Source organism: Trachurus japonicus, chromosome 12 (genome assembly GCF_045865225.1).
Source record: "Trachurus japonicus isolate A0001 chromosome 12, Traja_1.0".
Taxonomy (NCBI): Eukaryota; Metazoa; Chordata; class Actinopteri; order Carangiformes; family Carangidae; genus Trachurus; species Trachurus japonicus.
The window spans coordinates 2,246,177-2,260,049 of NC_140918.1; the positions used below are offsets into that span (position 1 = coordinate 2,246,177).

The 13,873-nt window shown below is 41.3% G+C and overlaps 1 protein-coding gene across 1 annotated transcript in view; it reads right to left on the minus strand.

Moving 5' to 3' along the window:
* Positions 1-13,873, minus strand: part of sez6l (seizure related 6 homolog (mouse)-like) — a 50,273-nt gene that overhangs the window by 5,054 nt on the left and 31,346 nt on the right. The window contains exons 10-12 of the mRNA XM_085794295.1: positions 12,542-12,738; positions 3,680-3,874; positions 1,796-1,987 (exon numbers count right to left, since the gene is read on the minus strand). Coding sequence (XP_085650421.1) covers positions 1,796-1,987; positions 3,680-3,874; positions 12,542-12,738 — 584 coding nt within the window. The remainder of the gene's footprint in view (positions 1-1,795; positions 1,988-3,679; positions 3,875-12,541; positions 12,739-13,873) is intronic.

The following is a 13,873-nucleotide window of genomic DNA, read 5'->3' on the forward strand; positions in this document are numbered from 1 at the left end:
ATGTCGGCTTGCAAAATCTTCAGATTCCTTCTTTTAGACCTAAGATGTTACAGCCCCGAGTTGAATTTGCCCGGAATTGTCCTTTAAGTAGTTTAGACTGCAAGTTTATTGTGAAAAAAAAAAAAAAAAATTTTCCTCATTGGATTTCTGTGGCTCTACATACGTCATCATCGGGTATGATTGATACTGAGATGAGGTCTGGTGTTAGCCGGGATAGATTCTTGATGCTTTAATGGCAACATATAGTTCTCCTAAACATTCACACCAATAAAGAGAATTCTTGAAGAGAATTCTTCTCCTCATGAATCTCTGTTTCCTGCGTCAGAGACTCGACTGACGGCTGCGACTGAGGCCGAGGTGACATGACTCATGGATAATCTCCGCCCCCTCCTCCAGGTGGCTGAGGCCTGATTGGTACGCTGCATTAGCATCTCATTTGCATATCAAACACTCCACACACACACACACACACACACACACAAACATTAAAAACCCTCCAAGAGCATGTGAAAACACACACACACACACACACACACACACACACACACACACACAGAGGGATGTGATGATGATGATGAGGAGCTGGAGCTTCATCGTCTCTGTCACACTGTGAGGAAACCCAGGAATCACACAGACCCACTCCTGTTTGAAGCAGCAGCAGCTTCTCATCTTCACTTAACTGTCGTGTGCAGCTGTCGTCGTCGTGGCGACAGCTCTCACATCGCAGCACGGAGTTTGTGTTTTATTTATTTATTTATATATTTATTTATATATTTAACCACAGGAGCCGCTGTCAGCACGCCACATGTGTTGTTGTTGTCGTAGTAGCAGCAGCTACTCACAGACGCAGTGCGGAAGCGGCCGTAGCAGCATGGAGATAGAGCCGTATCGCCCGTAATTAGCTTAGCTCAAACACTGGAAGTGTATGGGTAGTGTTAGCCTGCCTCCACCTAAAGTCGCTAATTAGCTTAGCTCAAACGCTGGAAGTGTATGGGTAGTGTTAGCCTGCCTCCACCTAAAGTCGCTAATTAGCTTAGCTCAAACGCTGGAAGTGTATGGGTAGTGTTAGCCTGCCTCCACCTAAAGTCGCTAATTAGCTTAGCTCAAACACTGGACATGTATGGGTAGTGTTAGCCTGCCTCCTACCCGAGCCGAAATCAGCAGTCAGAAGCTGATTTCATTTTAGCTCTAAACTCTGTAATCACTTTATCCACATTACAAACATGTTTAGGCGAGAAAGTAGCCGTTTAGATCAGCAGTGTGTCGTTAATTTGTCTAAATACCAGCTGTTTACAATTTTGTTGGGACGAACTGGGCGCTACTCAAGCTAGCCGTTGTGACCAACGCACTTCTGGTTATTTTTACAAAATAAAACACCCGTTTCCCTTTACATACAGAAAACCATGACGATAGAATAAATTGTGCTTTTACTTTGAAACAGGAAGCTAACCTACCCTCGATGTAGCTAGCTTGAACCAAAATAAAGCGTCTTTGCTTGAACCCTCCGTTTTGACCGATCTCGTCCCGTTAGCGGCATTTGACCGCTCAAGATGCCTTACCGGAGAGTTTTGTCAGCTCTGAGACGAAGATCGGCCCGCCGGTTTCTGTTTAGAGTTGCTGAAGAGTTTCTCTGATGACTTTAGGTGGAGGCAGGCTAACACTACCCATACACTTCCAGCATTTGAGCTAAGCTAATTAGCGACTTTAGGTGGAGGCAGGCTAACACTACCCATACACTTCCAGTGTTTGAGCTAAGCTAATTAGCGGTGCGCAGGATTAAAGTGCTGATACTCACAGACGCAGTGCGGAAGCCGGGACGTCCACACCGGCGTCCCCGGCTCGCGGCCGTAGCAGGTGATGGTGGCGCCGCCCTGCAGGATGAAGCCGGCGTTGCAGCTGTACTGGATGGTGGTTCCCACCAGCAGCTTGGGGTCCGACAGCGACCGGGTGGAGTGGTCCACGTGACCCGGGTCAGAGCAGTACATGACTGAGGAGGAGACGGAGAGACGAGTGAGACACGAGACAAGTAAAGGACTCTAAAATATAAATATTAAAGCTATCAGTAAGCGATCCGGTGGTTTTGTCTAACTTCCTGTCAGCAGATGGAGTTAGCAGTCCCCGCCCTCGTCCCTACGTCACCACATTCACACGCATCCCTTGGCTGCACACACAGAGAGGACTGCCCCTTTATGCCGTTCTCTCTCCTCATTGGATAAAGGTTGTAGGATACAAGGAAAGTTTTCTCCTCGGCTCAGAGCAGAGCAGAGTGACTGACAGACCCGTGTTTCAGACCAAACACTCTATAGAAGTGATTGCTGTCGGAAGATACAACTATTTAAGACTTATATTAACACAAATATATCGCTTACTTCTGCTTTAAAGGTACATTGTGTAGGAATTCCTCCCATCTAGCGTTGTGGTTGTAGGTATATCGCAAGCAACTCAATCGTATTTTTCATGCTGCATTCAGGTGAAATCAGGCAGACGGCAGACGGACGACAGCCGTTGCACGTAACGGCATAAACAAGCCTCTATGTAAACAAGTGGTCCGTCAGCAATACACGTGACAATATGTTGTCATGGCGATGTGGTATTGTTTTACCATCTTCCTCTGGACTTCTGTGACTAAAATGACATCTGGTTTGTTAGCGACGGCCGTCTGCCCGACTGCAGGTGAATGCAGTGAACACTTCAGTTTGTTGATGGGGGGGGATTACTGATGAATGAAAAACAGACTTTTGAACCAAATAATTGATTTTTGTGAATAGATAACAGGAGAAGTTACACAATGTCCCTTTAAAAAAATAATTGTCTTTTGATTTTATCTTTCCTTCTAAATGAATAGCCTACCTAACCAATTACATGAACCTGTGATCATCTGACAACATGAGATGATATCGGTCCGATATCAGCATGAAAATCTAATATCTGTCCACATCGTTATCAGTTTCTCAGCTGATAATGAAACCAGATAAACCCAACATAATGTCTGTATTTTGTAGAACATTGAGTAACGGCTGACCGTCGCTACTTCATTTGCTTCTTAATTATTGCCGCCGCCGCTTCAGACGCACAATAATATTCCATGTGCTCTCACTGCAGCTGTTCTGCACATCAGTATTGGTTGTTATCGGAATCGGAAATGAAGTGTTGGACAACGTCGGCATATCGGATGTCAGCAAAAATTCCAATATCGGCCATATACGTATGTTTTGTCTTTATGTAAAGCACATTGAGTTGCCTTGGTATGAAATGCGCTATATAGGCCTAAATAAAGATGCCTTGCCTTGCCTTGCGTATACAGTATGAGATAAATAAATACAAATAGGAAAAATACGAAATAATGATCAAATATAGGCTATATATTACATAAAATGACCAAATGTAAAGATTTTTAACTGCAAACAACACTTAAACTATCTATTGTGCAACTCTAAAATAAAGAAAAAAAAGAAAATACTGAATAAATGTGTATACTTTCGATGCTGAATGTTAATTTTGCTGCTTTTATTTAATAAAAGTCTTAAAAGCAGGAAAGATATTTTAAATTAACACCACATTATTTCTAATAAAACAAAAGTGGGATGAATGAAGTGAACACAACCTCAGCTGGAGTCAAATAAAAATGATTAAAAAGCTGAATTTCACATGTGAACAAGAACGATGCACTATAACACACTCTTTTCGCAGAAGGGCGGCTGCGAGCTCCAGGACAGGTCGAGCTGACAGGTGAGGGTCTCCCGTCCCACCAGGTCGTAGCCGGGGTCGCACTGGTACGTGATCCGAGCGCCGCGCACCAGCGCCACGTGGGACGTCGTCTTCCAGCCGTTCTGGATCTCCGGCAGGTCGGGACACGAGTCGTTACGGGAAACCTCTGAGGAGAGAAGAGTAGAAAACAAACTCTGATTAAAACCCTCATCCACCTCTCAGACTTTCCCAACCCCCCACGGTCAAATGAAAGGTCACTGGAGCCTGGTTTTTGGTGAGGAGGTGTATCTTTGGGTAAACTCTGGATGTCCCGAGTTTCAGAATGAAAGTCCATTTTTTGGACTCGTAATGCATTTTAACAACATCTCTGAATGACCCTTCAACCTCTGCCTATGGGTTTTTTAAATGTATTTTAAGGTTAAAAAAAATGTACCTAACAGATATCACCATGAAACTTCCCAAGTTTATCACTCACATTAAGACAATTTTTTTTTCTGTATTACAAGTTTTGTCAAATTTGATGTTTAAATATGTAAATGAGGCAATGTCTAATTAAATATGTGCTAATTTGCATACATTTCCAGAACCGAAATCTGAACAATGGATAAAGCTACTTTCAAAATTCTTGTTTTATTTTGCTGACATATTAGAGTCAGAAGTTTTTACAGAGGAGGATTTTGGATATCTCTCTTTATCACTCTGTAAATGAGAAAATACTGTCACCAGCCTAAAGAAACCATGAAGCCCATAGAGCCCTATAGAAATCATGTGTTTTTGCAGCTAAAACAACTTAACTGGCCAGGAAGGGGTTAAAAATGTTGAAACTCATGTCAAAAGTGGTTTTCATGTTTAGTCAAGACCCAGCCCGAGATGTATCACAGATATTTTGGGGGTAACTGTTGTTGGGTCCAGACACTGAGAGGTTCTGGTTACGAGCAGCGAAGCGTCCCGGTGTGGGAGAAGACCGATGGACTTATAGTGCCGTTACTTGACCGTGTGACAGGATGATGGATTTCATCTGCGCTGCAGGACGGAGAAGAAGCTGCTGTTTAAAACTAGATATCACCGAGTGTCAGTTCACTGTCACAATAAGGTTTGATTTGAATTCAAACTCAGAAACTGTCACGCTGAATGTTTCCGCTGTTATTTTATGTATTTATTTTATTTAGATCAAAACCGATTTGAAATGCCAGACTGAGTTTCTCTGGGTGTTTGTTTTATCTATGTTCAACTGGGAATCAACATTTTTATACCAGTTAATCACAAATTTAAAGCTGCTCAGAGTAGTTTTCCATCTCCTCTCTCTCTCAGCTTCTCTCTGGAGCTCTAGTAACAACAGGTCGGTGTCAGCCAATCAGAAGAGAGGAGGAGGCTCTGAGACTCTCTTCTGATTGGCTGACTGTTTTCTAAAGTGATCCTATAAAAAAACAGAGCAGATTTCAGAATAAAACACTCAGAGAAACTAAAAAATCCTGCAAAGTTGTTGGTTGGATGGTGGGACCAGGTGGTGAGGGGGCGGGGCTTAGTTGTGACATCACAAAGTAACAGGAAGTCCTGACGGCTGGTTTTAAGGCTCAGTTTCTGAATACAGGCTGTGTGCATTTCTCTTTAATACTTTCACAGTATTAATATAGAACCTAGAGCTGCTTTATAATCACACACTTTCCAGAATGTGAACATTTCTGTCATATAAAATTTTTTTTTCATTGATCTTGCGTAGTATTCCAACATTTAGAGGGATTTTCTTGCTCCAATAATTGAAAGTAAAACCAAAAAAAGCTCAAAATACATCACTCTACTTGTAATGAAACTATAATATATAGAACTTCTTCCTCTCTTTTAGCTCTGTGATTGGTTATCAAACCAAAACAAATCTTGACACAGTTGAAATGAACTGTGAAAGTCTTATGACGATCCTGTGACTGTGAAACAGCTCAGTTATCAAACCCATTCAAATATTGATCAAAGCAGCTTTAAAAGAGGTCGTTTTAAACTTTCATTGGACCAGACTGAAACACACTGACAGTTTGGTTTCACTAGAACAAACTAACTGGTCTTTTACCAAATGACAATGAAATAAAAAAACATAATATTGACAGATGTGTAGCTCCTGATGGTTCTCGGTGTATTTGGTGTTTTGTGTCCTGGTTACAGAGGCAGAGGAGCAGCAGGAGCTCTGAAGATCCCTCGGAATCAAGAATTCTTCTGATCTCTCATTAAAAGTGTCCAGCTCAAACTTTTTCTTGCCATGTTTCCTCTGCGGGTCTTTAAAAAAAATAAAAAATCAATGCAGCTTTATAGAATTTAGAGCTACGGGTCCAATTTAATAAAAGTCTTCAGCCATGAGACAGAGAGAAAGAGAGGAAGAGAGAGAAGGAAAAACACACGCTTCAGATCAATCGGGAGCTAACAAGACAAAGAGTCGGCGGCGGTCGTCGCTCTGTTCCACTGCTCCGAGACAAACGTCCTCGTTTCCCCTCAGACGTTTCACCGCTGTCTGTTTAACACGACCTGAGTTAGTGCAGTTGTTCTCTAGAGAACAGGAGACAGACTCTCTGTTAACTGAACTCCACTCTGTCTGTCAGGTCAAAGGTGAACAGGAAGTGGTTAATTAGCCCCGAGGCTAACGACCAGTCAGCTGTCTGCAGACACTAAAACTAGGGTGACCAGACGACGTCCTCTATTTTAGGGGACGATCCCCGATTTGGGTGACCTGTCCCCGGTTAAAACTGTCCGGGAAAATGTCCCAGATTTTAAAGGGATAGTTCAAAATTATGGCAAAATGGCCCATTACCATAACCCCTATAGTTTTAGGAGGCTTGGAGGAGTAGGTTCGTTACCTTTAATTGTCGGTGCAGGCTATTTTTAGAACGGCGGAGCAGAGCGGCGAGCTGCTCAGAGCTACACTACGGAGGCTCATGGGATTTCTTGGTTTCCCTCATCAAACTCATCAAATACACAATCCAACAACTCCACAACGCTCTGGTGGACAAGTTGTGAGCTGCACATTCACCACGCTATGAGATAATAACACAACGTTACCACACAGAGTTGTTGTAGAGGGAAATTCATGCAAAACCATTCCCTCTAAAACAACTCTGTCTGGTAACATTCTGTTATTATCTCATAGTGTGAAGTTGTTGGGTTGTGTATTTGATGAGTAACGAACCTACTGCTATGACTATAGGAGTTATGGCAATGGGCCAATTTGCCAAAATGTTGAACTATCCCTTTAATATTGAATGGGGGAGAAAAGAAAAAAAGTTGTGCACAGACTTAAAGTCAAACGTTGTTGTTTATGTCTCATCTCTGGTTTTGATGGTTACAGCTCTAGCTGGAGACGTTATATGACAAAATAACCAGAGTAGACTACTCTTTAAGTTTTGATACAGTAGCATTTTGTCTTTCTGATGCTGTTGCATGGCTTAATCAGATATTTATATTTTATGAAAAAAGTCATTTTTGCTGTAGAAAGAGGCACTTTTAAAGGTGATTACACAAGTAGAGACTCGATTTCTGAAACGTCTTATTGGCTACAGTACACCTTTTCTTTAAAGGAGAACTGTGCAAGTCCACTCGCTTTTCTGCTGTTTTGGTTACGCTCCTCTCCTCCATGTGCATTTGTTTACAACGAAGCCGGCGAATAAAAATCAATAAATGGAGCGGTGGAAAACGTTACATAACATAAGTGATGTTACGGCGTGTGTGTTTGTGTAGTCTTAACCGTGATGAACAAAAGATTGAGGTTTACGAAGTGTGTCTGTGTCGCGGTGCAGAGACGAGAGTAACTACACTGATGTTGCACGGTTGGTTTTCAGTCATAAGACAACAGACAGCCTCCATTCTCACTGTAACAAGTAACAAGTCATGTAGTTAACGATCACAATTACTTTAGCTTTTGAATTAAGGTAAAAATGCAGCATAGCCACGGGAGAAATCCTGCTTAGTTCCTCTTTAATACACATTGTCAAAATACACAAACATGTAATTGTTCCTATAAATAACATTTTATGATTTTCGACCACCGCGCTGAAAATGTCCCTGATTTTCATTTCAGAAACCTGGTCTAACTAAAACAGACATTACAATTAAACCTTTTGTCCTGGCCCTTTAATCCAGATGAGTCGTTAGCGCTGAGGTTAACGAGCTGCAGCCACTGAAGCTGTTTTATGATGTGTTTTAGCCCTGGGTTTAATCTGTCAGTGCTGAAGGTTGACAGGTCTGAAAGCTCCTCATCTTTAATTTTACTCCTTTCAATCCATTTTTTTTCCACTTCAGTTCAACCTTGTGTTTTGTCTCTTAATACCTTTTATGTAAAACAACTCACACGTCCTTGTGGCTGAAAGCTGCGACACCAACAAACCTTTTCTCTTATTGAGGGGGTGAGAAGAAGCCCTCATGGCTTAATTCCTACAGATTGTTCAAGAGTTCAAAATAATTTAATCTAAACTTTTATTTAAACTTACATTGTTCTGAGAACAGTCTGTACAAAAAATACAACTTTATCTGTAGAGCTGCAATAATAAATCAATTATTCAGCCAATCAATGGTGGGTCGACATATTATACATTTATTTCAAGTTAAAGAGCCTCTCAGGCATCAGAATTTGCTGCTTTATTGTAAAAGTCTTGTTTCCAAAGAAGCCTAGACGCTTTTCAAACATTAATAGAAACAGAATGTGATGATTTATAAAACATTTAAACATCATATTTTATTTAAAAAATGTTGAAACTGAGAAAATCGCATGTTGGTTTTGAATGCGATGGCAGCAACATGTTTCAAAGTGAGTTGGGACAGGGTTTAGTTTAGTTTTCTGTTCCGTTGCATCAGCTCCTGTTTAAACAAAACTCTTTGAGACATGAGTTTGTTGTTTTCATTTCAGCTGCTCAACAGTTTGAGGTTTTATTTTTCATTCTCAGCTGCTGCTTCTTTGTTTGATGCTGAATAAACGATCTCCTCGCTGTTATTAGCTCACGCTGTCATGATGATGTTTGTCCTCTCTGTGTTTCCATGAACTACAACCATTTTCATCTGAAAACATCATAAACCAAAATGAATCGATAAAGTCGATCTATCGCCCAGATATAATATCTATCTAGCTGTTTTTGCGATGCTTTACAGACCGATCGATGGACAGATTTACGAGGAGAATAACTGGCGGATGAATCAATAATGAAAGAATCTGTCTGTAAAAATAAACTGCACTCATTTCCCAGTAATGTTTCACTGTGTTTGTTCAGCAGCACTTCATGTAAAGTCCAATAACAGTGTTATATTTACTGTGATGCTTCAAACTTCTGAACCTTTTTGCTGCTGCTGCATTAAATCATCTGCAGATTTCTCCCCTGTGCTCTCACTAGTTGCGTTTCCATCCACCTTTTTTTATTCGCATTTTCAAAAATTGCAAATAAATACTTGAATGGAAATGCCAGAAATTTGAAAAAAGGCAGTAAATGCGCATAAAAGTTTGTACGCTTTGGGGGGGGGGATTTGTCAGCGTATCGATAAAATGAAAATGTGACTTTTTGTTATGGAAACAGATTATGCAAATTGAGCCAGAGTTTGTGGGTGAAGCTGCTGGACCAGCGACGTTATGACGTAATCTCACGGCGCACTCCTCCTAATCGCAAAACACTAATGAATGGAAACGGTCATAAATTCACATTTTCACAAAATCCGCTTTTAAATTCAATACGACTTGGATACTGACTGTTTATGTTGTTGTTTCAACCTTGGGGTCGGGACCCCATGTGGGGTCGCCTGAAATTCAAATGGGGTCGGCTGAAATGTCCAAAAAAATTACTGATAAAAATATTTTTTTAACTAATTATTATTCTTTTTATATAACTTATGATTAAAACACCACACACAATCCTAAACACCTGTGTTCTGTACTTTCACTTTCTCAAATTTAAATCGAGTTCAAATAAAATGCAGCACACAAAAATATCTTCAGCTGGCGCATCTTTATTGACGGGGTCGCCAGAAATTTGTGATGTCAAAATGGGGTCACGAGCCAGAAAAGGTTGGCAGCACTTCATGTAAAGTCCAATAACAGACAACAGTGTTATATTTACTGTGATGCTTCAAACTTCTGAACCTTTTTGCTGCTGTTGCTGCTGCTGCATTAAATCATCTGCAGATTTCTCCCCTGTGCTCTCACTGACTGTTTATGTTTTTCCTTTTTCTCCATTCACACAGTTACAGGAGCGGTTATTGCCCCAGACTGCAGCAGCAGCGCGTCTCCGGTGTATAATGGTCTCGAACAGACAGAAGAAAGAAAAAAAAAGCAAAACACCTCCGGTAGCCGCTCGCTCACTCTCACGCCGGGAAGGAAAATACAGAACATTAATAAAAATCTGCACAGTTTCAAGACAGGAAAAAAAAGTCATTACAGCCCAGAGAAACATATAAACAAGTCTCCTCCTGTTGGGACCAGTGTGTGTGTCTGTGTGTGTGTGTGCATATGTATTTCTGATGATTGATCGGCCGGTGTACAGTATTGCATTACACACTACAATATAATAGGCCTACTGGGATTTGTAAGTTGAAGTTCCTGGATCAATTATTCATTCTCTATTGACTCGGTTCTCCTCCTCCTCCTCCTCCTCCGTGCAGCCTGGATGTGTGTGTGTGGCGGGTAATTTATTCTGAACACTGACACACTCACACACACACACACACACACACACAATCAAAGAGAGTAGCCTACGTATTCATGCTGTGTCTACTTGATTTACTCCTCGGGGGGAAGCATGTGCGAGCTCGCGGTGTCGGGAGGGTGACAAGTAAATTGGACAGTGTGTGTCTCGGTGAATTTCTAAATTGGTGTCAGGTGTTGGATACGGGACGCGCTGCAGATTACGGTGTGTTCGACGAGGAGGGTGCGACGAGCTTGTTTGGCTGCTTGTGAGACTCTGTGTGTGTGTCTGCAGATGAGGGCCATTGTGAGACGGTGAAACAAATGGGATGTGATTGAATAAGGGCAGAGGCAAAAGAAAGAGAAAAAAGACAAATAAAGACGAGAGGATGGAAAACGGAGCGGGCCGGGCGGCCGGAGAGACGAGACGTTTAAAGGAGCAGGGCGTTGGGTTTAAAGGATCTGTTGGATGTAATGTTCATAATTATGTTTTCATTCATCTCAAACTAACCACTGATTGTGTTTTCATTAGCTGGGAGACGAGGGAGCGGGTCCTGCCATGTTGCACCGCCGTGTTTCTACAGGAGCCAATAAGGGACAAACTAAACAAACATGGCGGTGCAACATGTGTTTATGTTACCTGCACTCTCACCACCAGGTGTCACTAAATCTTTCACCATGGCCCTTTAAAGTGGAAACTGAATGAAAGTAGCTAAATCTCAGAAAAAGGACCGAGGCTCAAGGCTGCATCAACTATAACACACATAAAACCCTGGTTCAGATGCATTGTGGGTAATGTTTTACACCAGGTTTAAGGAAATATAAAAGAAAGTTTATGTTTTTCAAACGTCTACTGCTCCGGCTCACTTTCACCTAGAGACTCCATTTAAACGTTAAAATGTAGACACAAGTCTTGTCTATTACTGTATTAATCCACGTTTCGATAGGTTGTATAGTTTTTGTTCAATCACTGTTCAATGACCATGATCATTTTTGGAGAAGTGTTGAGATCATAATGGGTGTGTATTGCGCGGAATATTCATACCAGAGTGGGTGACATCATCAGCTAGAGTGAGAGAAGTCTGAATTTTTCTCTTTCCACGCTGCTCACGGCCACAATTTACACTCTACACACATGATTTTTACACAGTTGTAGACGAACTTGTCCTCTCTCTAACAATGTGTTCAACAAAGCAGAGAGACTTACAGAATTTAAACTGTGAGCCTCTAAGTGCGGCCAGGTCTGTCTCTGCTCCTGATTGACTCTAATATAAAGATTTTCTGAGAGAAGCAGAACGGACCCCTGTTTATAACTCGCAAGTGTTTCCAAAATATTTAGTGTAGAAACACCAAAATCATATCAAATCGTTCAGGAAGTCCTTACGACGACCACGGTCTGCTTCTTTTTCTGATAGGAGCTACCGTTTTGTCAGAATAAGCCCAAATATGAGACCAGCGCTGAGGCAGAAAATCCTTCCTTTTCCTCTCTCTACGTTTCTGTCTGCCTCAGCCTGGGGGGCCCCTATCGTCGTTACTGGGCAACCACCTCAAGTTGCCGCGGCAACCTCTGAGCCTCAGGCCAGTTAATCTTCTGAAGTCTCAACAAGTCAAACACAACCACACACACCAACACTGATTTATATGTATGTTGGGCACTTTACTTTCAAAAAGTGATATAGTTACTCTGTTACTTCGGTAAAGTAACTATTGCGTTACTTTTTTAAAATAAAATGCTCAAATATGTCAAATTACTTGGACTCACCCCGCTAATCCTGTGTTTGTCTGGACTAACCAAGTTGGTTAGTTCCAGATTTATGGCTTTTTCCAACTAGTTGATGGACTGAAATGTTTTAGGCTATCGATCCTACTACACTTACTGTATGTATTATTATTTTGTCACAGGACTTCTTGAGTCAAGTACCGGCGCATTTTATTGTCAGTAACTGTACTAACTGTTATTCTGTAACTGTAACTGTTATAATGGGGGAACGGTAGCCTAACTCTTTCGATTACTCATTACCCGACTGACAAAAGTAGCGCTGTTAGTAACGCCATTGATTTATAACGCCGTTATTCCCATCACTGAGAGATACACAGATTTTGTTAATTGAATCAATTTTATCACTGTGTTTATTTTGTCTCATTGTAGGATTTGGTGAAAATACTAAAAGTATAAACTATGACCAGTCTCACCCATGTAGTTGATGATGAAGCCCTCTCCCTTCCCGAAGACGAGTCCGGCCGGGTCGGAGTGGAAGGTGATGGTGAGGTCGGGGGTGGTGGAGGAGAGCTTGAAGGGGCTGCTGCCCCCGACGTAGCGCCCCAGGATACGGGTCGTCACCTCGTCGCCGTCGGTGATGGTCAACATGTCACTGTCGCTGATGTTCAGTCTGAGGAGAGAGACAGAGAGCAGGGCCGGCCCCTGGCATAAACACTCTATGCAGTTGTTCAGGGCCACAGCTGTTAGGTGGGGGGCCACATGATCAGAAAGGTACCGGGGTTCATCAAGTCATTTAAACATCCTGAGGTCTGCAGCACGCTATGAGCTTTATATATTTGAAGTCAATATTCAGCTTCTTTTATCTCACATTTGAGACATTTGGTGAAAACAGAACGGCAGAATGACAACATTTGTGCTCAAAAAGCAATTTTACAAAATTTCATTTTAGACTTGTTTTCTACACTTATCTATTACTGTATTCATATCCTATTTCAAGCACCAAAACAGTTCATTCTCATGACTGAAGCTGTGTTTTCACAAGGGATTTGACATTTTTCAAAAAGCTGACCTCAAATTTCCAGCATTTGGCCTAAATTATTTCTTTCTACAGTGTTCTAGGACAAACTGGCCTCAGTGTGCTTACAGCGGAGGTTCTAATATTTAGAGATAAAACACTTGAGTATTGTTACATCTGCAAGTATCTTAAAAAGATCAATTTAAGAAAATATGCAAAAGTCGAGAAAATGGCTTCCGGGGCATAAACATGTCGGTATTCAGTTTTAACCACACTGCAAAAATTCTAAATCTTACCAAGAATATTTGTCTTATTTCTAGTCAAAATAGATCTAATTCTACTTAAAATAAGACTCATCACATAAAAAGCAGCTTGTTTTTAGACACTTTTTAATTTTTTCAAGCAAATTTTCCACTTTAAATAAGTAGAAAAATCTGACAGTGGAGCAAGTTTTTCTTCCTTATTACAAGCACAAAAAACCTGCTTTCACTGGCAGATTTTTCTACTTATTTCAATTGAAAATTAGTTTGAAACAAGTGAAATTATCTAAAAACAAGTAAATTTTTAGGTGATGAGTCTCATTTTAAGTGGAAAGAGATTAGTTTTGACTAGAAATGAGACATTTTGACAAGACATAAGACAAATATTCTTGGAAAGATTTTGAGTTTTTGCAGTGCAGTGATTTGGTGTTTGCACTTAGAGTGGGCCACAAACAAAAATCTGGTTTAGGGGGCCACCAAAATGCTAGGGCCGGCCCTGACAGAGAGAGAGAGAGAGTATCAGTGGTATC